Below are 25,306 nucleotides of genomic sequence, written 5' to 3' on the forward strand. Positions count from 1 at the left end.
CTTGTAACTAGAAGCCTCTTCATTGGCTGGATAGTACCATATCTCTGCCTGGAAAGGGTGGTGTGGATGAAGTATTAGAGAGATACAGAGGGCTAAATCGTGAAAAATATTCAGATATTTTAGCCATCATTTTAACTTTGAGCCTTGCAATTTACAAATTTGTAGAATCTTAAAAAAAATCCAGACAGTTGGCAATCCAGGCTCCTGAGTTCTCAGCACATCTGATAGGGCCCCCCCCCTAAACTTTTGGGTCCGAGGCACGTGCCTAATTTACCTATGCTTTAAATTCAGCTCTGCCTGGTGAACCTAATGAATATGCATGAGAGATTTGCATGTCTGTCCCCTTCATTATATACAAATCTGTCTCATGCATATTCATTAATATCCTGAAAACTAGGGTTAGTATATGTTGAAATATATTTTATTAAATATCAAAGTGCACGCATACAAAAGTGACAGAATAAAACAGTTTTCTTGGAAATAGCACATTATAATTCCCCACCAACCTCACCTAGGGTTACTATATTACTGTTACTTCTATTATTTCTATAGTGCTACCTGACATATGCAGCGCTGTATAGAGTCACAAGTAAAAAGAGAGGACACATGGCCCTGCCCCCCCCCCCAAATAAACCTCATCTCCTTTCCTCCCCTTGACCTCTGCGGGATGGTACCTCTCTTGTGGCAGCAGGGAGACACCCGCAGTGGGAGCAATGTCAATCATGGCCCTATTGCAGGTATTGGTGTGTCCAGGGGAAAGAGCTCCTTTGCAACCTCCTGGAGGCTTGGATGGTGCTGACTCAAGTGGTAGGAAAATCCCCAGCTCTACCTGAGCTCAGGGCTGCATCTGTAGGGTCTCCAAACATGCGCAGATGCAATGACATTATACACATGCATAGATGCCTTACAGACATGGTCCTGAGCTCAGGCCTTTCCTGTCACTTCCAGCCAGTGCTAAACAAGCCTCCAGTGGCTCACAAAAGGAGTTCTTGCTACTATACCACAGATACCCAGCAGCACCACATTTGATGTGGCTCCTACCTGTGGATTACCCCTGCTGCCCACCCAAAGGTAAATAAAAATATTTAGGCTGAACCAGGCTATGGAGTCGGTAGATAAATCCTTCGACTCCGACTCCTCAGTTTCTGATACCTATGACTCTGACTCCAGGTACCCAAAATTGTCTCCGACTCCAACTCCACAGCCAAGGGATGCAGCGTTTGCTCTGCTGGAGAGGAGTGTGGAGGAAGAAAAAAAAATGAAAGTAAAGTAATAGTTGGTTGAGATGAAAATCTGTGACAACTTTAGGAAGTAACACACAGTAAAGACCTACGTAGTGCATTTGACCTAGTAGACTTCAGTGATTTTGGATTTAGTGGCACAGTCCTCTCCTGGTTCCAAGGATCCTAACTACTCAGCAGTATGCTGTATATAAGAATAGCCTTATTGGGTTAGACCAATGGTCCATCTAGCCCAGTACCCGTTTTCATAGTGGCCAATCCAGGTCCCTAGTATCTGGCAAAAATCCAAGGAGTAGCAACATTCTATGCTACTGATTCAGGGCAAGCAGTGGCTTCCCCCATGTCTTTTCAATTACAGACTATGGACTTTTCCTCCAGGAAATTGTCCAAACCTTTCTTAAAACCAGCTACACCACACCAATGTTTCTCAACCTTTTCAAGCCAAGTATCGGGGTAAGGCTTATGGGCAGATGCTTGGCCCATTTGTAGTTACAGCAGTAGCGGAGCAGAATTAAATGGAGCAGCAGGCAGGGCAGGCAGAGAGCGGAGTACACGTACCACATGTTGGGAAACCCTGAGCTACACTATCCACTCTTACCACAACCTCTGGCAAGGCGTTCCACAGCTTAACTATTCTCCAGAGAAAAAAATATTTCCTCCTATTGGTTTTTAAAGTATTTCCCTGTAACTTAATTGAGTGTCCCCTAGTCTTTGTAATTTTGACGGAGTACCCGTTTTACTCCACTCAGGATTTTATAGAATTCAATCATATCTCCCCTGAGCTGAAGGTAAACTTTCTGCAGCTGACACACAAACTCCCGCTTTCCTTCACGTGCCAACGCAGCGCAGCAGTCACTGAGCGGAGCCTCTGTGCTGGGGAGACCACTCAAAGCTCCGCTCTATCTTAACCCCGCCTTCTCGTAACAGGAAGCCTACGCGGAAGGAAGGAAGGCACGGGGATACGCCCCTTCCTGCCTACAACGGAAGTTTCTTGGCTGGGAGGCATTCTAACTTGGCAACGGGTGCATTTCGTGCCTGCATACCTTCCGAAGCCCTGCCTGTGTTGAAGTCTAAGTTTTCCTTTCTCATCCTCTCCGTGGTCTTTGAAAAGATGGACCGGACAATGGCTGTTGCTCTCATGGATGTCCTGAGGGCTTGAATCAATTTCCCAACTCCCTATCGAGCCAACTCACTCTCCAAGCTGTAAGTTCTTCCATGGCTGCCCGGTGGTTTTTATAGTATATCTATCCACGAGGTTAGGTTTTTGCTAAGAGATCTAGGCTCCCTCTGCAAGTTTTTCTAATAGCTGCTCGTCGATCCCTTCATGCCCCCCCCAGCTTAAAAATACCCTGGTGGTCCTGCAGACCCCTCCTAACCCCCTCCCAGAAAAAGCTTTACAAAAATTATGTTCCTTTCGATGCATGTGTGTTTAAGCAGTCGCGCGTGGCTGCTTTAAACTTCTCTTCCAACGCAACTTCCTGTTTCCGGCTGCGTCGGAGGAGAAGTTTGGGGCAGCTACACGGACTTGTTGAAACGCTCACTCGTGCCGCTGGCAAATAAGGTAAGGGAAGGAAGGGAGGGGGCTGCAGAACCGCGATCGGTGTCCGCGAGCGTTCTCTCACTTCACTGCGGAGACAAGGCCATTCACCGCTCTACGGGGCGGTGAATGGCCTTCTCCCCGTACCCGCGGCGACCACTTATTTTCTCTCCCCGTTTTCGGCGGATTATCCGCGACAAGCCGCGGGTAACAGCCACGTGTCATTCTCTAGTTTCTTTCCCCCTTTTCCGGCATTACCTAAACGGTTTACTATCTACTACAACCCGAAAGGAGTCTTCTGGATGAAGGTGTGGCATCAGTGATAACAGTCACAAACCTCTGACATTATGAACCTAGTAGATTGTTGGCACAGGACTTATTTGAATGCACCGAAAAGAAACCTTTGGAATTCCCCCTTGCATTTTGCAGCTTCTGATGATATGGTGCCCTGGATACTGCCTCTCAGATTTCTCCGACATCTCCCTACCTACCCCAGCATTTTGGATCTCCCCATAGCACATTCTCTCAAACTGCATCTCTGGAAGAGGCCATTTTGGAAACTGCCCCTCACCCCCCCCCAAGGCACATTGCATCTAATTCCAGTATGCTTATAAGGAGGAGCCAGAGAGTGAAGCATTTAAAATGCTTCAGCATATGAGCAGATTATTTTGTCTGCTGGTGCAACCTGTGCATTCCTACTAAGCCCAATAGTGAGGATTTCAAGATTCCTGCATAATTCTAAATGAGGAAATTGAATCAGCATGGGCATCTGTCCTAATAGGAAGACAGAATGGAATCGGGAATCTTGCTGGGGGACATGAAAAGTTAATATAGAATTTTTCTAGGGGCTGACTGGGGAGAGAGGAAGCTGAAAGAAGAGAGTATTACAGGGTGTTAAGGTAGGAGAAAACATTTGCTGGGGGGAGGCAGGTGATATATAGAGAGAGGAGGAGAAAATATTTGGAGGACTGGAGGAAATGCAGAAAAACAGAAAATATTCTGGGGCTGAAGGGGGAAGTTGGCAGCACAAAGAATGGGGAGGAAGAATTAGAATGAATTTTCATTTGTGAGTGGTGAGAGAGAAAAAGTACATCAGAATGTAGAAAAGATTTTTATACAGCAGAGAGATGACTGATGGACACAGTTCTGGGAGAATAGAGTGAATAATATATATTTTTTTATATTTGATTTTCAAGTTATTAAAATAGTGGCTTTTCTGTACTGTGGGATGAAGGATAGAAAATGAATGTCCAGGGAGGGAAGCAGGATGCTGCTGCAGATTGTGCCACTTCATGGGCTTTAGGTATCTGGCCAATCAGGCCACTCCCAGTGGATCCCAGAATGCACTGGAAAGGCTGGGAAGGCCTAAGACTCCGGTTGGCCCAGGTGCCTAAAGCCCCTCCTATTTATTTTAAATATTTATATTCCACATATCACAAAAATCTATGCAGGTTACAATATACTGTACACATAAATGAATTGATAGACAATATAATAAGATTACTTGTGTTATCAGCATTACAACAAGGGATAAAATGTAAAGGGTCATGGATTTTGATATACCGCCTTTCTGTGGGTACTATCAAAAGCAGTTTATATATACAGTGCCCTCTTCATAAGTCTTTGAAGCCTTACATTTTTTCAGAAAGCTTTTGGAAATGTTATGAAGGGGGAGATTGTGTATTTAAAATTTTAGTTTTGTTTTAAATTTTGGACTATAGTTTTATTTTAGTGATTGTATTTTGTTTAGAGAATTAAGTTATTTCTCTCATGTTTTTACTGGACCTCTTAAAATAAAATATATCTTTAGTGTGGCATTTAAAATTTATTTTATGGAGAGATTCACCCAAGGCGGTGTGTAGCAGTACAGTTTAACATAAAATTACAATTTTATAAACAATATAACAATAGTAAAATGACCAAACATAGCATAAATACAACAATGAGGTAAACTTGGAAATGACAAATTGAAACGTAACACAAAACGGTATAAAAAAATACATCGTTTAACGGCATTGATCATATAACAAATATACCCCCTCCCCTTTTCACAAAGCCGCGCTAGTGGCTGCTGCATGGTAAACCCCCCGAAGTCCTTTAAATCTCTATGGGCTTCGGAGTAGTTACTGCAGCGGCAGCCACTAGCGTGGCTTTGTAAAAAAAAGGGGGGGAAATCATAAATGTACAATACAAATGATAGCATAACAGCATGGAAAAAAATCAAATAACATAGATACAATTCATTATTATAAAAAATTTAAAATAATAAATATTTAACAAAAAATTACATTACATTACATTACATGCTTATATTCCGCCTGTACCTTGCAGTTCTAAGCGGATTACATCAGAAAGATAGCTGGACATTTCCAGGAAGAGAAATACAATTAAAGAAGTTGGTCCTAGTACAACAAAAAAGATAGCTGGACTTTTCCAGTAAAGGAATACAATTGAAGGCGTAAGGTCTAAAGCAATTTTGATGAGATGATTAATAGAGGGGTGAGAGGGGAAACGGGAGGGATTAGGACGTTTGGGTGAATTTCTTGAATAGTAGGGTCTTGATTTCTTTGCGGAAAGCCTTGAGGTCAGTTGAAGATGTCAGTAGGTTGGTGATAGTGGATCCAGTTTAGCTGCATGTGTTGCTAGTAAGTTGTCATACTCTTTTTGCGTTTAGTTCCTTTAAAAGGGGGGTAGGAGAAAGGGGATTGGGTTCTCCTCTGTCTGGTTGAGAGGTTCCTGTTTAGACGGTTGTTTAGGTGGGTGGGTGCCGTTCCGTTTAATGTTTTCAAACAGAGGTTTTTGACCTGTGATAGTACCCTAAACCCCAAATCGGTCTTTTCATTGACTGGACTCCAGGGATTCTTTGAGCTCTTTATTCCTCTGGATTCTACTGTGCATCATACAGTACATTGTTTTTTAGTGTTCTACATCATTTGTTTGTCCATATAATACAGTGAACATCTTATTATGCAGCCAAGGGGGCAAGTGCAGATATATAGACTGAGACAAGTGAGTAGTACAAAGTTAATTGGAATAAATAGATGGGTAACTAAATTCATGGCAAGTTATATGTACAGTTACAATGTGTGCAGAAAGCTAGTCCAGGTGCAGAGTGAGTGATAGTCAGTCATCACATGCAAGGCTTGGGCGAAGAGCCAGGCTTTCACTTGCTTTCTAAAGTATTAATCTTGAGTTAGATATAGCCTCTCTAGGAACAAGTTCTAGAGCATGGGGGCTCTAGAACTGAGAAGGCTTGCTGTGTTTCATGTACAATTGTGTTTGATGAGGGTAGAGATAGTGATGTGTCTGAGAGAACTTCAGAACTCAGTTTCAAAGGTATGTAGAGCTAACTTATTCTTTGTCTGAGTACCTTAAAAACAGAGTTTTAAATTTAGTCTAGTAAGGTACTGGTAGCCAGTATAGTTTTTGCAGGAAAGGTGTGATGTGGTCATGCCACTTGCAGCCTTCTATCAGTCATGCTTTGTGGTTTGACCAGTGTATAGGGCATTCACAGTAGTCCAGTATGCAAGTGAGTGTGTGTCAAGTTTCAAGTTTAATAAAAATGTGTATATCGCCTATCAGTCTTCTAACATTCCATTCTTTTGAGTTTTAGTCTGTCCCGTATACCTTATGATGAAGACCACCAATCATTTTAGTAGCCTTCCTCTGAACTGACTCCATCCTGTTTATATCTTTTTGAAGGTGAGGTCTCCAGAATTGCACACAATATTCTAAATGAGGTCTCACCAGAATCTTATAGAGCAGCATCAATACCTCTTTTCTCCTACTGGCAACCTCTCCTTATGCACCCTAGCATCCTTCTAGCTTTTGCCGTCGCCTTTTCAACCTGTTTGGTCACCTTCAGATCATCACACCCAAGTCCTGCTCCTCTTTTGTGGACAAAAGTTCTTCACCCCCTAAACTGTACCATTCTTTTAGATTTTTGCAGCCCAAATGCATGACTTGCATTTCTTAGCATTAAATCTTGGTCTGAAATTTGGCAGCTATTCTTCAAGCTTTGCAAGATCTTTCTCATGTTATTCACATGTAAAACTGAAATGGCATCTGCAGGCATGATCAAACCTCCTTTAAATTACCAGAGAGCCAGCTAAAGAATGTACAAAATTATATTTTTATGAGATGGTATAGTAAAGCATATTGATATAATAAGTCAAATCACTACTCTGTTATAGAAAGACATTAAGAATATTGTTTCCTTTGTAGTGATCCTGACTTTCTCTTTATTGGTCATCTCATGGAGCCAGTCACCTTCACACCTCCATTATATAAGCAGCGTTACCAATTTGTTAAAAGCTTAGTGGAAAAACACAACCCTAAAAAGGTGAGTTATTTTTGGCTTTGAAGATGTAGTAAGCTGTCGGCTTAGAAAGATATAGCTCTTAATAGTCCCTAGGGTTTGTGGTGTTTGGCTTCAGTTATCAACTTTAACAAACACATAATTGAATAAAATAAAAATTAATTGGGAGATAGGCAATTATCATCTTAGGCTTGATTCTACACAAGATAGGTGCTTATCACATGATGCCTAACGATGCCTAATATCAAAGTAGGTGTGTTTTAGGAGGTGGACAGTGACTTAGGTGCTGCTGGGCATGATTCTCTAAAGCAGTGTTTATCAACAGTATGTGAGCCACTTGTTGGGAGTACGCTGCACTGGCTGCCGCCGAGGATATTGCCTGCCTGCCCACTCTGCCGAAGCCACCAGCAGGATCCCTCCTTCCTGCCCGCTACCCCTTCACTGAAGCCGCTGCCAGGAATCCCTCCTTCTTGCCCTCCACCGAAGCTGATCCAGAAGGCTTCCCTTTGATGTCAGAGCTGACGTCGGAGGAAAGCCTTCAGGGCAGTAGGGGATCCTAGTTACCTCCTTCCTGCCTTCAGAGGCACTTGTTGGAAGGACGCATCGGCTGCTCTTGCATGCTGCATGTAAATGACCTGGAAACTTTCTCTGCGACGTCAGAGCTGACGTCAGAGGAAGGCTTGTGGGTCAGCCACGTGCAGTGTGTGAACCGCTGCCTGTGCGTCCCTGCAACAACTGCTGCTGAAGACAGAAGGAGCAGCCCAGCTAGACAGCCCTAAAGGAAGTGAGTGCGGCTCGAGCAAGTAAGGGGGAGAGGGGACATAATCTGGGACGAAGGGAGAAAGGAGGGGGGTGAAGGAGCTCATAGTGACATTGGAGGGGCACGATTTTGGGACAAAGGCTGGAAGGAAGGGAGGGTGGCACGAATTTGGGACATAGAAGGAAGGGAGGAAGGGGGCACTAGCTAGGGACATAGGGAGGGAGTAGAAAGGGAAATTGTTGGGTATGAGTGTGTGAGTGAGAGGCAAGAGATGGGCACATAGGGAAAGGAAGAAAGAGGAAAATTGAGCATAGAGGGAGAGAGAGGAATGAGGTAGAGTTGCATAAAGAATATAAGGATAGAGGGAGAAATTTGGATGGGCGGTGGAGAAGGAACAGAGGGACAGATTGAAGGGGATGCAAGGGGGAAGAATGTTGAACATAGTGATAGAGGGAGAGATGTGCATTGTGCTGGAGAGGGCTGATAGAAGGAGAAATGGGCATGGGGCTGGTGGGCAGTGTGAAAAATGCTGCACATAATCTGGGGGATGAGGGGGGAGAAATATTGGATGTGGCAGGAGAGGGAGTGGGAGAGATGCACTCTGGATCTCTCTCTCTTTCCCCCACTCCCTTAGCAGCAAGGGAGCGAATAGAGAAGGACAGTGAGAGAGGGAGACAAGTTGTCAATGGGGTAGAGGAGAGAGGAAGAAAAGTTGGACTCATGGAGAGACGGAGAGAGGAAGGGGAAGGAATGAAGTCCGGAGGCGAGGAAGCATGCAAGAAAGAAAGACATATTGGATGCACAGTCAGAAGGAAGTGCAACTAGAGGAGACTCATGAAATCACCAGATGATAAAGGTAGGAAAATGATTTTATTTTCAATTTAGTGATCAAAATGTGTCAGTTTTGAAAATTTATATCTGCTGTCTATATTTTGCACTATATTTTATCTATTTTTCTATAGTTGTTACTGACGTGATATTGCATATTTTAAACTCATCTGCCTTGACCTCTTAGAAAACCCCCTTGAATATAAATGATTTAACATTTTCTCTGTGTACAGTGTGCTTTGTGGTTGTTTTTTTTTTTTAATTTTGTGGTTACCATTATGCATTAAGATTATATTGTGTATACATGAAAAATGGATGGAAGAAATTGTATTACAATTAATACTATTTTTGAGGGGGTGGGGTCAGGGGCGGAGCCTGGGCAGGGTACTCAGTCGATATTTTTTAGACTTAGGGGGTACTTGGCTTGAAGAAGTTGAGAAACTGCTTTAAAAGACTTGGGTGCCTATATGTAGGCCTGTGGTAATTTCATGTCAACTGGTCCAGTTTCAAGGAGAGTCACCATGCGACATCTTCCGCAGATACAGAAAACATGGCCCAAATAAAGGGGACCCTAACTCTGGACCTAGTTGAGACCATGCCCCAAAACTCTGGATATCTTCATTAGAGGTCCCAGTCAATTTCTGAAATGGTCAGGCAGGGAGCTCTGGACCACTTGACATGAAATGATCCCTGTAAAACCCTGACCTACATTACAGACACCTGAGTTTTAAGATAGGCACCTAAGTGTGATTAACATGCAATAGGTGCTTAACTGAGGTTCCAATTACAGAATCCAGCTCCAAATGCCTAATTTTAAGAGTTAGATGCCTAGATCTGCCAACATAGAAACATTAGCCACACTAAGGGCTCTTTTTATCAATCCGCGCTAGCGGGGTTAACACGTGAGATGTTTCATCGCGCGTTAACCCTGTGCTGGCCTAAAAATTACCACCTGCTCAAGGGAGGCGGCTAGCGCAGTATTACATGCGTTAAACCGCTAGCACAACCTGATAAAAGGAGCCTTAAGTTTATTTGTTTAAAAATGGGTCAGGGTGGGGCCAAGTCGGGAGAATGATGTTAGATGCTCAGCACTGATTTCATTTAATAAATCAGCTCAAAATGTAGGTTGCTGAAATCAGGTTCCTAATTTAGGTACTTACCGTATATATTCAAATATAAACCGAGATAACCTCCCCCCCTAAAAAAGGAGGGGAAAAAGGTTGCCTCGAATATAAACTGGGGGTGGGGTTATATTTAAGTGCCCTGCCTTGCACCCAGCCCTCCTTTCTTCCCTTCTTCTTTCCCAGCCTCTGTTGCCCACTGCAGGCCTGCCTGAAGCCCTGGTGGTCCAGCGGTGAGCCGGGACACGAGTGATCCTTCCTGCATCCTGTTTTGGTCAACTCTAAACTATCCTGCCTCCCTCCCGCTTTGCAGCAGCCATTTTTGATTGCAGTTTTCACAGGGCAGGAGTGTAGGAAGATCATTCCTGTCCTATTTTACCACTAGCCACCAGAGCTTTAAAGGTCTAGAGGGGTCAGGAGGTGGGATAGTTTAAAGTCGTCTGGTATAGGACATGGAAAGGATTGTTCCTGTTATGGCTCACCGCTGGAACATCAGGGTTTCAGGTAGGCCTACAACAGCTCCGGGCAGAGGGGAGGCACAGACCAAAGGAATCAAATACAGTATAAACCGAGATCCCCATTTTTGGCCCAAAATTCTCTGTTTATATTCAAGAATATATGGTGACTTAATTTTTTAAGTAAAGGTACTCAACCAACTCGAGACTCTGTGTGAATTTCATTATATTTTGAAACCATGAGTTTTCACATGGTTCATTCATATTTCAAATCATGAGGTCCTATTCTATTAAAATTATTATTTTACTTTGATCCAGAATGTCACTTGAACACATTGAAGGCTTGCAAACCACTTACATTAGTCCAGGGCACTTATGATCTATTGTTCTTTACCTAGCTTCCCCTATAGATTTTGGTCAGAATTTTAAAAGTACAGTGATAATTTTAGTAATAGTACAACATCCTCTCCTCCTCGCGCTCTATCAATGTTAATTAGGATGAACCCTCTAATAGAGTTCATCTTCACAGTTGTGGACTTTATCCAGAATTGACCCTTCAACTCCTACCAGTGGTGCTGATTTCTTCCTTACCACCAACTGAGAATGGTAATTACGGACCTTGGAAATTAATGCTGTAGTGAACCCTAGAACACAGTGATATAGCTGGGAAATAGGATAAAATAAAACTGGACATCATATCCAGTCTGGAGACTTCAAGGTCCATATGAAGGAAAGGGAGGGAGAGGTGCTGAATTCTGGCACCCAAGGAGATGATGACCATATGCCTACATTCCCATAGAATTGAAAGGGTTGAAATCCACAAATACAGGCAGCTTCATCTGAGCACATAAAGTGTGGGTCAGTGTGTGGGAACTGCCACTAATCCCAGCAGTGGACTGAATGTGAATTTATGAATTTATGGAGTATGCAGGAAGCTTTGTTCAAGCACTGGGATGATCCTCTTACAGGTGATGAGGGTCTTCCCAGCATAGGCTATATTAGTGCTGTAGTACAGGAGATTAGCCCCCTTTTCTCTGGGCTAAAAATCAGCCATATTAGGAGCCTTGTGAAGGATCTGTTTGTTTCCAAAATCACCAATACTAGGTTTCAGCAGTAGATGACGGTCCTGGCTAAAGTGAGAAGGGAATTGTTCTCTGCCTTCCCAGCTGTGTCTTCAACATTCTTCAGCCAAATTTAGCAAATTATTTTACTTGTTCCTAAAACAGAGTGCCTGTGCAGCTTAAATGTCCCCATTGGAGAAGCAATTTGGAACCAATGCAATCAGATTTGGTGTCCCTTCAGGAAAGACAGGAGTTAGCGGGAGAGCTAGGAGAAGGGGCTGCCCAATAAATAATATCCTTTCATGGTATGCCTTATGAGAGAGAAGATTTATTTGTCATACTGCAAGCTTTGGAGCTTTGAACTTAGAAGCTTCTTGGGAGTTGGTGTAGTGGACAGGGCACTTGACATATCTTTTCCTTCAACAACTCTGAAGGATACTTGAATATTTAAAGTTGTTTTCCTGTTGCACGATACTCTTTTTTGACTTGGCTTCAGGTCATGGATAGATGACCTGACGTTTTCTGTATAGTTCTCTGAATGAATGCAGAAATCATGGTTCAAATGATGGACAGTCCAGGTACTGATTCAGAAAATCAACATGATAGCTCCACCATTATGTATGACATTCTGGAAGATATTCTTTCTTTGGAAGGCAGGTATTTGGCAAATACTAAATAAAAAATTTAAGAACATATGAATAGCCTTACTTGACCCTTCTAGCCGAGTATCCCATCTTCATGGTAGTCAATCCAGGTCACAAGTACCTGATCAAAGCCCAAATAGTAGCAACATTCCATGCTACTATTCCAGGGCAAGCAGTGGTTTCTCCCATGTCTGTTTCAATAGCAGACTATGGACTTTTCCTCCAGGAACTTGTCCAACCCTTTTTTAAAACCAGCTATACTAACCACATTCTGCAATGCGTCCAGAGCTTAACTGAGTGAAAAAATATTTCCTCCTATTGGTTTTAAAAATATTTCCCTGTAACTTTGAGTGTCCCCTAATCTTTGTAAATTTTTGATGTGTAAAAATTAAATTCACTTGTACCCATTCTACACCACTCGGATTTTGTAGATTTCAATCATGTCTCCCTTCAGCTTTCTTTTTTCCAAGCTGAAAAGTTCTAACTTCTTTAGTCTTTCCTTATACGAGGAGAGTTCCATCCCCTTTATCATCTTGGCTGCTCTTCTTGAACCTTTTCTAGTTCCACTATATCTTTTTTGAGCTAAAGCGATCAGAATTGAATACTTGATGTAAGGTCACACCATGGAGCAATACAGAGGCATTATAACATTTTTAGTCTTGTTTACCATCCCTTTTCTAATAATTCCTAGCATCTTGTTTGCATTTTTGGCTACTGCTGCACTTTAGAACATAAGAATAGCCTTACTGGTCAGACCAATGGTCCATCAAGCCCAGTAGCCTGTTCTCACGGTGGCCAATCCAGGTCACTAGTACCTGGCCAAAACCCAAGGAGTAGCAATATTCCATTCTACCGATACAGGGCAAGCAGTGGCCTCCCTCGTGTCTTTCTGAATAACAGACTATTGACTTTTCCTCCAGGGTTGACGGTCAGTCTAGAAGAGGTATGCAGACAGATTGATAGGCTTAAAAACAATAAATCCCCGGGACCGGACAGCATCCACCCGAGGGTAATCAAGAATTGAAAGGGGTTATATCTGAACTGCTTCAACTAATAGCCAATCTGTCAATCAAATCAGGAAAGATTCCGGAAGACTGGAAAGTGGTGAATGTTACTCAGATCTTAAAGAAAGGTTTGAGGTGAGATCCGGGAAACTACAGACCAGTGAGTCTGACTTTGGTCCTGGGAAAGATGATAGAGGCGCTGATAAAGGACCGCATCATCGATCACTTTGACGGAAACAAAATGATGAGGACCAGCCAGCACGGCTTCAGCAAAGGAAGATCTTGCTTGACAAACTTACTACACTTCTTCGAGGGAGTAAATAGGCAGATAGACAAGGGTGACCCAGTCAACATCGTATATCTAGATTTTTAGAAGGCGTTTGACAAATTCCCACATGAACGTCTACTTAAAAATTGCAAGCCATGGAATCGAGGGTGATACACTCACGTGGATTAAAAACTGGTTGGCGGGTAGGAAACGGAGAGTGGGGGGTAAATGGATAATACTCAGACTGGAAAAGCGTCATGAGTGGAGTGCCACAGGGTTTGGTGCTCGGGCCTGTGCTCTTCAAACATATTTATAAATGACCTAGTAATTTGCACAAAAAGTGAGGTGATAAATCTGTGGACGATACAAAGTTATTCAGAGTAGTGAAGACACAGAAGGATTGCGAAGGCCTACAACCAGACATAAACACACTCGAGGAATAGGCTGCGAAATGGCAAATGAGGTTCAAAGTGGATAAGTGCAAGGTGATGCATGTCGGTAACACAAATCATATGCATGAATACAGGATGTCCAGTGCTATACTCGGAGAGAGCCCCCAGGAAAGAAACTTGGGAATACTTGTACTTAAGTCAATGAAACCGTCCGTGCAATGAGCAACGACGGCGAAAAGGGCAAACAGAATGCTATGAATGATTAAGAAGGGGATCACAAACAGATCTGAAAAGGTTATCATGCCGTTGTACTGGGCCATGGTAATCCCCCACCTGGAATACTGCGTCCAACACTGGTTGCCATACATGAAAAAGGACATAGTACTACTCGAAAGGGTCCAGAGAAGAGCAACAAAAATGGTTAAGTGACTGGAGGAGTTGGCGGACAATGAGAGGCTAGAGAAACTGGGCCTCTTCTCCCTTGAAAAGAGGAGACTGAGAGGGGACATGATCGAAACATTCAAGATACTGAAGGAAATTGACTTAGAGAAAGAGAGATTGTTCACCCTCTCCAAGGTGAAGTGAACGAGAGGGCACTCGTTAAAGTTAAAAGGGAATAGATTCTGTACAAATGTAAGGAATTTCTTCACCTAGAGAATGGTAGAAATCTGGAACACTTTTCCAGAGGCTGTTATAGGGGAAAGCACCCTTCAGGGATTCAAGAAAAGGTTGGATAAGTTCCTGCTGGAACAGAACATACCCAGGTAAGTCTAGACTCAAATAAGGCACTGGTCTTTGACCTAAAGGCTGTCGCGTGAGCAGACATTTATGCTTGGAGGTATTTTTGTAACCCTCTCTATCATATCTCCCCTCTCCCACCTTTCTTCCAAAGCTACAGCATTGTAAGGAGTTGAGGATGAAAAGTACAACATACTGTATATTTCGCTCCATAAGACGCACCGGACCATAAGACGCATCTTAGATTTAAAGTAGAAAACCAGATAAAAAACCCATTCTGAACCAAATTGTGTACTAATATATACCAGCTCTGCACCCAGCCCCCTCACTCTCTGCCAGGCTCTGCACCCAACCCCACACTCCTTGCCAGGCTTTGCACCCTGTCTCCCCTTTCCTGCCAGGCTGTTCCTTTCATTTTTCATATACACACAATACACACAGCAGATATCAAAACGGACACATTTTGATCACTAAATTGAAAATAAAATCATTTTTCCTACCTTTGTTGTCTGATGATTTCATGAGTCTTCTTCCTTCATTTCTTTCTTCCTGCCTTTCTTCACTCAGGTCCAACAATTGTCCGTTTCTATTCCCTCCCTCCTATGTCCTAAGTTTGTGCCCCCTCACTGCCTTCCAGCCTTTGCCCTCCCTGCCGCACCAGAGCCTGCGTTCCTCTCTCCTGCTGCGCTGAAGTCTGCTTATCCTCCACTGATTCCTCCTCCTCTGGCCCCATTCCGCCACTGTGCTGCAACTCCAGGAAGGTAATGGAAGGGCCAGCGTGCAGTGATTGCACGTCACCAGCCCACAAGTCTTATCTCGACATCAGAACTGACGTCAGGGGAAGGCTTTTTGCCGGTGACGTGCAATCGCTGCACGCTGGCCCTTCCCTTCCTGGAGTTGCAGCAAAATGGCAAGCAGCGGCGGTCAGCAGGGAGCAGGAGTAGCGGCGGCAGGCAGGCGGGGAGCAGTGGCGGGGGCGGGCAGCAGTCAGCTCGTGTACTCCCAATGAGTGGGACATTTTAAAAAGGTACAAAGGGGTGGGTGGGGGTGTTTAAAAAAGTTACCTTCGCTTCATAAGATGCACTGAAATTTCCACCCAATTTGGGTGGCAAAAAGTGCGTTTTATGAAAGGATTTTTATGTTGCTGTGACTGGTAACTTTTTTCCTTTGACCTACTTTTTGAAAGCAAAGGTTTTGAAATTGCTGTTTGTGTATATCCTTTAATGATCACTATGTTTGGCCTAGCTATACCAAATTTTCCAGACATGTTGAGGGGATATGAGAATGCAGACAGGGGTGGAGTTTTTTGGGAAACAGACAGTGTGTTTTTTAAGAGAGAGATCCACCTTTTATCGGGCCAGCTTAAGATAGTTGAATGCTGAAGCACACATTGGTTCCTTCCGAAAAGAATCAAGTTTGACCCAAGAGCTTTATGGCTATGAGAACTTTACTTAGGGCCTTATCCGATTTATGGCACCCAAAAAATTAGCATCGACTAGAATAGCGCTTAGTGTGATTCTGAAGGGTGTGTATACCTTTTATAGAATTGCACAAAGAGGCTGAACATTGCAAAACTTTTAGGCCCACCATTTAGGCAAGCAAAAACCAGGCCTAAATGCCTTTGTCTAAGCTGTGCATGAATTAGACGTATTCTGTAACAATTCACATAACTTTTAGGAGTGCCCACGATCTACCTCTGGCCATGCCCTCTTTTCAAATTTGTTTGCTGGAACTGGTGAATAATTTTTATAGACTTGTGCTTTCCCAAGTTGTGTGTGTAACTTTTAACTAATGCCAGTTAGCATCAATTATGGGGTATCTGTCTAATCAGTGCTGATAATTGGCAATTAAGTTGTTTGTGCTGATTGGCATGCACTACTTAAGGTGCCATATACAGAATTTGGAGCTACTGTGTAATATTCAAGAAATAATAGAATAGAAGACTGAGATTCAATGATACATTTATTTAATCTAATTTACAGGTAGCAGACTTGGGTTGCAGTGAATGTTCACTGCTATGGAAGCTGAAGTTCTGCAGCTCAATCGAGGTGCTTGCAGGAGTCGACATCAGTGAAGATGTGATGAAGGAGAAGATGTAATACTTTAAGTATTATTTATCCCCTTAGAGAGTAGTACATAGAAGCTAGATAATACAGAAAGTTCAAAGACAGCCATGCCACTATCGCCATGCTGAAGTAAGGTCATATTTGGAATTTATTAGAATGGAGTGGAGGAGGAGCCTAGGAGGCTTGAACAAGAGAAACAAGGTTTGAGTCCCACTGACACTGCTTGTGGCCTTGGGCAAGTCACTTGCTCTTCCATTGCCTCAGGTACAAACAGATTTTAAGCCCTCCTAGGGACAGGGAAATGTACCCTCATCTTGAGCGACCACTGGAAAAGCGTGAGCTAAATACTAGTGGAGGAGAGTAGCCTATTGGTTAGTGCAGTAGCTTGAGAACCAGGTGAACTAGGTTCAATTATCACTGCAGCTCCTTGTGACTGGACAAGTCACTCAACGCTTCATTGTCTCAGGTACAAAATAAGTACCTGTATATACAAGGACCATTAAATAATTTACCTGAGTATGAAAGAAAGTAGCAAGCATGTTGAAACAAGTCTGTGCAGGTTTTCAGGATATCCACAATGAATATGCATGAAATAAATTTGCATATAATGGAGGCAGTGTATGCAAATCAAGTTTATGCATATTCATTGTGGATATCCTGAAAACCTGACTGGCAAGGGGGGTACACCAGGATCGAGTTGAGAAACACTGTTCTAGTATACTGTATTTGGGTCCTTGTCCAGTCTTGCTTGATGCAGGTTGAAGAGAGGCAGGGGCTAAGCCACTAGGAGCATTAGCAGCATTATACTTGTGACTGTAAAAACAAGGGACATTTAGCAATTCCTCATCTGAAGCACTCCTTCCAAAACTTTGTACAGCTTTTTGACTGGTCTTTAAATGTCTGCTCATTGAGTACTCTTTCCTCCCTCCCTCTTCCCCCCCCCCCCACTACAGTTGTCTGTTTTTGTACCCAGATCTGGCTGTCCTGAGGAGCTGAGCCCAGGAATGAAACCTGCATTTCCTGTACGGCAGGGCAGTGCTGCTGGACCACTAACCAGCCCATGTGGGTTTTTTTATCGTCATGGACAAACAATTTCTAATGCATACAGCAGCACTGTTCAGACGTGTATATGAAACTCAATACTTGTTTTCAGAAGGATGCATAACATTTTCACTAAACTAAAACCAAAATGCTTGTTTTTTTAGGCATACACTGTCTCCCCTTCCTTGTGAGTACCTACAACCCAGTTGGAGATCTCTAGTTATTACCTTGTACCAAGGCTCAGTAGCAGAAAAAGATCCTAACCTGCTTGGTTTTGATATGATAACATGCATTGAATTGTGAGTATTAAGGCGAAAAACATTTCAGTTCTCATTAGTAAGGTAAAATACTAGATGTGTAGCATAACTTACAAAGCATCTCCTTTTGAAAACATGATCTATGAAGCACGCACTGGGGTTTATCTAGGTTTCTTGAGAGACTAAAGCATGGAATGCTGCTACTATTTGGGTTTTTGCCAGGTACTTGTGACTTGGATTGACCTCCGTGAAGACGGGATACTGGGCTAGATGGACAATTGGTCTGTCCCAGTAAAGCTATTCTTCTTTTATTCTACCAATGAGAATAAGGAGATATAGAGGCCTATATATTAGATTTTGCATTAATGTGACATGTTTAGTGCAATATTCAAACTAAAGGACATAAAACCCATGGTGAATACTACACTGAGCAATTTTACCATAGCAGCTAATTCATTTATAGAAGTATTCCTGCCACCGGTAAGGTGTTATCTAGTTCTGAGCCTTAATGACCTATTGCTGCATCTCTACTCCCAATCTACTGTCCTGAAAATTTATAGGCAGGCAGAAGGAGCAATGTCACTGATAATTCTGCATGGAGGAAACAATATGATTAGAGATTAACATGAATATGTGTGCTGATTTAAAAATTTCTTAAACTTCCATTTAGTTAATGGTGGCATATATAGTACTGAAAAAGTGCCAGAATAAGTGTGCACATTTTACTTTCTATTCTTTAAAAACCTCCCACCCCTTTTTTTTTTTTTTTTTACAAAACTGCATGCCTGCACACTGAATGCTCTGTGCTGTTCCTGACACTCAGAATTCCTATGAGGGGGAGAGTGTGGCGCAGTGGTTAAAGCTACAGCCTCTGTACCCTGAAGTTGGGGGTTCAGACCCATGCTGCCCTGTGAACCCTGGACAGGTCACTTGGTTCCCCCCCATTGCCCCAGGTACATTAGATGGATTATGGGCCCCCCAGGACAGACAGGGAAAATGCTTGAGTACCTGTAAAATGCTTGTAAAACTGTTCTGAGCTCCCCTGGGATAATGATATAGAAAATTGAATGAATAAATAAATAAAAACTTTACAGAAGTAATTTTTATCACCAATTTAATGTCAGGGTCTCAGGATTTATAGAGCACTTCATTTACAAAGGATATTGTCTGGCTGTCTTACTTACAATGCGTCGCCAATATTACCCTCTTCAGAATAGAGCACCTGGAAGCAAAGGAATTAGCAGCTTTCCCAGAAGTGATATTTGGTTTTTGGGCTCCAATCATGGTGGTGATCAGTACACCAAACTCTGAATTTAACAGTTTACTTCCTGGAGTGAGTCTATTCAGGCATCTGGACCACAAATTTGAATGGAACAAGAAAGAGTTTGAAAGCTGGTAAGTCTGATCACATACCTTGTTTTAGATTGGTTTCGTAATATGAAATGTCACTGCCAGCAAAGGGAAAATTTTAAGTAGAACCAGTTTTGATTTGTAGAGCATATGATGGAAAATTAATCATTACCATAAAAGTAGTTTTCTTTCTTTTGCCTCACATTATCACTAAAAAGTAGAGACATTATGATGTATGGGGCGAACTCATTCGGGCTGCAGTGATTGCCCATATATGAGTTGAAAGCTTGGGGAATACTGTTACAAACCTGATATATCTATTTCAGTTCCCCAGTACAGTGTTCCCCCGGTTTTCGCGGTCCCGGTCATTAGCGGTATTTTCTAACTGCGAATCGCCGACAAGAAGAGGGCAGCGGGAGAGGCAGAAGAGAGCAGCCGGAGCGCCGCGAGTGCAGGAAATCACTTGCGGTACTCTCAGACTGCCTCTTCCTGCACGAAGTCGGGCCTTATCCAATCAGGAGCTGCTTTGATATGCAGCTCCTGATTGGATAAGGCCCGACTTCGTGCAGGAAGAGGCGGTCGGAGCGTACCGCAGTGATTTCCTGTACTCACAGCGCTCCAGCTGCTCTCCTGCTGCCCTCTCCCGCTGCCCTCTTCAGACGCCCCCATGAAAAACCGTATATTTGCGGTTTTTCGAGATTCGCAGGGGTTCCTGGAACGGAACCCCCGCGAATCTCAGGGGAGCACTGTACTGAGGTCTCTTCCATAGACATTTATGTTAGGTGAGATATAGGTATGGTATCACATCACCCTCCCCTCCTTGGGGTATATGGTGAGAGGTGTCTCTCTCTCCATATAATTTGATGACTTTTTGGTATTTTGTTTAAGGTTTTTGGCAATATTAGGTTTTTTTTGTTTTTTTACGCTTTCATTGAGACACAACCCTCTTGTCTAGAATGTCTTACCTATCTACTGGAAAGGAGCTTACCAGAGTAAGTACATAATCTCCTTTTAGCTCTTTCCCAGTCCTCAGTTATTGCCAGAAGAGAGAGCATTACACAAACTAAAGAAATCCAAATAGTAAAAATAAATTGAAAAAACTGAAGATTCAAGTCATTTCAGAAGTGAGCTAAATGGAATCTAGTGTAGTGCACTTAAGAATGACTACCCTGAACAATGTGATAATTTAAAACCAAAGTTACTGATGAGACTTGGATGTAAGAAATTTCTTGTTTTTTAACTAAAAATTTATAAGGAAATTTCCAAATGAATAAAGATACCTCATGACCGTAGGCCTCATTATACTATTCTGCCATCTGAGATGTTAGCTACATCAGGAAAATTTTTAGGGCTCCTTTTACGAAGCCGCGTTAGTGGCTTTATCGCATGCACCTTTTTAGCGCGCAACTACCACCTGCTCAAGAGGTGGTAGCGGCTAGCGCAGCCGGCAAATTAGCACACGCTATTACGCGCATTAAACCGCTAATGCAGCTTCGTAAAAGGAGCCCTTAACTTCAAAAACTTTATTCAGTGATAGAGAACTTTCAGCTTCATTTTCATCTGTTGAAGGTTTGTGTAATTTTTTTGCAAGCATAGTTTTTTTTTTTTTGTTTGTTTCTTCCCTTGACCCCCACAAAGATAGCCGGCTATTTCCCGTTGAATATCTCACTCATCAGATTTGCCATTGACTGGCTATGTCATGTGACATAGCCAGTCACCCCCAATATTCTGTGGCTGTCCGGCTAAGACCAGCAGTTGTAGATCTGCTTTTTTAGGCAGATCTATATTTTGCCACTTTGCCTTAGCTGACCATTCCGTAAATATCAGCTTGGCCAGCTAAGTTCAAGGTGGTGAACTTTGACCTGAATATTCAATGCCTATTGCTGGATATGGCCCTTGCATTGAATATCTGTGATCGCCTCCCACGGTCTATGTATAGGGCCCTATGTTTTTATTTCTCTGGCTTCCAATAAACCAAATTATCTAAGATAAAACTATGGAAACGGGAAATCTGAGGAAAGAGAATTTGGTTGTGCACTTTACAGTGCAGGTGTGTTTTTTTTGCTATTTGGTAAAGTTAAATATAATAGTATGGTGGTTTAATTTTAGGGCTTTGGAGGCGGCTGATTGCTATGGCTATACAGTGGAGTTTACTGGTGTTGGAAAACCACCTCCTGGAGCAGAGAGTGTTGGATATTGTACCCAAATAGGTATATTTGTGAGAAACTATGTGGAAACGGCTGAAATTGTTAAACATAAGATGACCACAAATCATGTTTACAAAACTGTAAGTATTCATTATACACCTTATGAACAGTACATCTTAATGGTCTTATACTCACATTTAATTTTAAAATGATGATTATATAAAAAGGTCCTGAATGTGGCTGTTTGAAAACTTCATTGTGATTGACTGCTAAGTCAAGTGTTTGATTCTTGGAAGTATTAATGTGACTCTGCCATATTCCTCTGTGTTTTGTTATTGCAATATTAGATTACATTGGTATTTATGGATTTCTAATATGCCCCAGGAGGAGTTCAGTGCAATTTACAATTTAGAAGAGCCTGGCCATGTCAGCAAAACAGATTCAAATACAGGACATAAATATGATCCAAGTTAGAGGTCATGTTTTCAATCCCATCCTGTTCATATATATTCAGAATATCTCTTCATATTCTTGCATTATATTTTGCCTAGAGTTCCAGTATATGCAGATTTCTTATGCCTATTCATTGTGAATAATCTGAAAGCTTACCTGGCTTTTGGGTCAAAGAACAAATTTGTGAAGCACTACTTCACAGTACTACTCAAACAGTCGAGTCTCTCAACCTTTACTTTAATTCTTCACAGTAACATTTTTTTTTCCTGAGGTGATTTTATATTCAAATATATTTTATTAGTTTTCAACCAGAAAGTCCAGAAACAAACAAGTCTAATAGGCAGAGTCAACTACTAATACAGAACTTCAACCTCACCCCCCAAAACCCTCCCCCCCTCAAGAGTCCAGTGCCATAGTGAAGCTGAGGGTCCATTTTAAAGATTCAACAATCTACTGAGGGCATATGGTGTAAGATCCAACCAGAAACACTCCCAGGTCTGACAGAATCTACAACCCAGACTGCAGTCTAGGTCACCCACCAATCTCCGCTCCAGTGTTGCGTGTATTATCATCAAGGATCTCCATTGAGCATATGTTGGGGGATCCCGGGATAGCCAGTTAGAGAGTATTGCTTTCTTTCCCAACAGAAGCGCTCTGGTGACGAAGGCTGTCATCCCCTTAGGTTTAGGGGAGGCTATATTGTAGTAGCCAAAAATTGCTCTCGGCTGCGGGAGCCAGCGCCTCCCCAAAGTAATGAAATGTAGTGTCCTAAATGTCTCCAAAACTAGAATTTTGGGGCAGGTCCAAAGCATATGACCCAAAGAAGCATGAGCCCGATCACATTTTGGGCAAGCATGAGATGCAGTAATCCCCATTCGGGCTGCTCGTTCCGGGGAAATATAGAGTCTCAAGACAATCTTCAATTGTAATTCCCAATGAGTAATATTAGGAGACACCTTCTGAATACGTTTCAGTACTCGCTGCAGCTGCTGTGCTGTTAAAGCACATTGTAAATCCTCTGCCCACGCTGCAGCCAAAATGTCCAAGTTGGTACCAGGTTGACAGTCCCGGACGCCCACAACATGGAAACGAAGTGGAATCTTTGTTGAGCCGATAAACTGAAAAGTTCAGAAAGGTCATCCCTGTAGTCCTCAGTGAGGTGATCCACCGTAGAGATTGGACGTAATGTCGGAGCTGATAGTAAGCGAAAAGATCAGTGTCCAGTAAAGCAAATGTCTGACGCAATTCTGAGAAGGTGGCCAAACATCCATATTCCAAAAACAAGTGAAAAAGGTATTGTAATCCTTGTGTCCGCCATCTACGGAAGGAGGTATTTTGCAGTCCAGGCTGAAAGGCTCCATTGCCCTGAATGGGTAAATACAAAGAAACCCCAGAGGGCAGCATAGCAGATTTACATACCCACTTCCAGGCTCGCCGAGCTGGCGTAAATATCGGGTAGTGTGACACCAAGGGACATATCTGTGGATCCGCCACATGTAAAAAGTAGCTCACATGGAACTGAGCCAACAAGGATAGCTCCAATGGCATATCAGTGAAATCAGATGTCCCCCGAAACCAATCATTAATGTGTCTCATCTGGCAAGCCATTGCGTACCAACGAACATTCAATAAACCATAGCCCCCCCTATCCCTGGGCAGGCACATCCTAGAATATTGCATACGGGGCCGCTTACCTCCCCAGAGGAAGTGTTGTAAACCTTTGGTTAATCGTGCATTATGGGTATAAGATATAGTAGAGGCAATACCTGAAAGCGATACAACCATTTGGGAAAGAGTACCATATTATAAAGGGCTACCCGTCCTGCTACTGAAAGAGGGAATGTGGCCCAGTTTTGTAGGTTTTGTAAAGTGTCTTGCAACAATGGTGAAATATTACTGTCATAAAGAGTCTTCAGGTCTCTAGGAATCGAAATTCCCAAATAGCGAATCGATGTCGTTGCCCACGTAAAGGGAAAGTGTCCCACCCATGTCTGTTGCAGAGCCACCGGGCTAACTAAAGCAATAGATTTCTGATAGTTCAAAGTAAAGCCTGAATAAAATTTAAATTCATTGAGTGCTTGCAGTAAATGAGGAACAGAATGAGTAGGATTGGTTAACGTAAATAATAAATCATCTGCAAAAGCTAACACTTTTATAGAGTGATCCCCAAAATCCACTCCTACAATATCAGGGTCCAGAGACACCGTACGAAGAAAGGGTTCCAGATACAATAAAAAAAGGAGGGAGGACAGAGAACACCCCTGTCTAGTACCTCTTTCAATCTGAATGGGATCTGTAATAATCTCATTTACAAGCAATCTTGCCCTTGGTGTCGAGTATAACGTGTGTATCACTCTCGCATACCATCCTGTTATTCCCAGAAAATCCAACACCTCAAATAAATAAGTCCAATTAACTTTATCAAAAGCTTGGGCGGCGTCTAGACTAAGCAACAACATCGGGGTATTGTGGGATTGCGTATAAGCCAATGATAATAGGGCCCAGCGCACATTATGTACCGCTTGTCTGCCTTTCACAAAACCCACCTGTGTAGAAGCGATGATATTCGGGAGGAGAGTAGCTAGTCTATCGGCCAAAATTTTGGATAGAATTTTAATATCGACATTTAAGAGAGAAATGGGACGATAGGACTCGGGAGCAGTGTTCTCCTTACCAGGCTTCAAAATCAAGGTAATTAAGGCCTCATTTGCCTCTATGGGTAAGTGTTTATCTTGTATCGCTTGCGAATAATAGTCCCGCAAAAAGGGCCCAAGCTGCACAGATAAAAGCTTATAGAATTCTGCTGTGAAACCATCCAGCCCCGGGGCAGAAAAATTTCTTTGGCGTTGAGTTGCCTTCTGTAATTCTTTTGGAGTAATGGCAGCATTAAGATATGCAACATCCAGATCCGAAAGCGGCAATAAACCTGAATCAGCTAAATAGTCCTTAATAAGAGATTCTGCCCCCGAGTCCTGACGACCGTATATTTTATGAAAATGGGCGTGAAAAATCGGAGCAATATGGGCAGTGGAATGCCGCAGATGACCCGCGGCATCCTTCTAAACTAAACTAAACTAAATCTTAGGTTTGTATACCGCGCCATCTCCGCAAGCGCAGAGCTCGGCACGGTTTACAGAAGTTAAGAGAAAAGGAACTACAATGAAGGGATAAAGGAGAGGGACTAAGAAGATAGAGAGGTACCGGATGCTAGAGTACGGAGGTAATTAGATTTATGAAAAGAGCCAAGTTTTCAAGTGTTTGCGGAAGGATTGGAAGGAGCTTGAATTTCTGAGCGGGGTGTGAGGTTGTTCCAGAGTTCTGTGGTTCTAAAGAGGAGGGATGTTCCAAGTTTTCCTGCGCGGGATATACCTTTTATAGAGGGGAAAGACAGTTTCAGTTTTTGTGAGGGTCTAGTGGGGTGTGTGTTTGAGGAGTTCCAAAAGAGTGGGATAACGGGAGGGAGGACGCCATGTAGGATCTTGAAGGCTAAGCAGGCACATTTATAGAGGACTCTGGAGTATACTGGGAGCCAGTGAAGCTTGGAGAGGAGTGGGGAGACGTGATCGAACTTGCCTTTTGCGAAAATAAGCTTGGCTGCGGCGTTCCTTCAAACCCAATACATAAC

The 25,306-nt window shown here is 42.8% G+C and overlaps 1 protein-coding gene across 1 annotated transcript; it reads left to right on the forward strand.

Moving 5' to 3' along the window:
• Positions 1–2,778: 2,778 nt before the first annotated feature.
• Positions 2,779–21,368, forward strand: LOC117352495 (small RNA 2'-O-methyltransferase-like; the record flags this gene model as incomplete). Its single annotated transcript, XM_033928953.1, has 6 exons — positions 2,779–2,802; positions 7,003–7,120; positions 16,350–16,462; positions 17,639–17,773; positions 18,944–19,126; positions 21,191–21,368. Coding segments are annotated over exons 2-6 (696 nt in total), but the record flags the coding sequence as incomplete, so codon positions are not given.
• Positions 21,369–25,306: the final 3,938 nt, after the last annotated feature.

The sequence above is a fragment of the Geotrypetes seraphini genome, unplaced genomic scaffold (genome assembly GCF_902459505.1).
Source record: "Geotrypetes seraphini unplaced genomic scaffold, aGeoSer1.1, whole genome shotgun sequence".
Taxonomy (NCBI): Eukaryota; Metazoa; Chordata; class Amphibia; order Gymnophiona; family Dermophiidae; genus Geotrypetes; species Geotrypetes seraphini.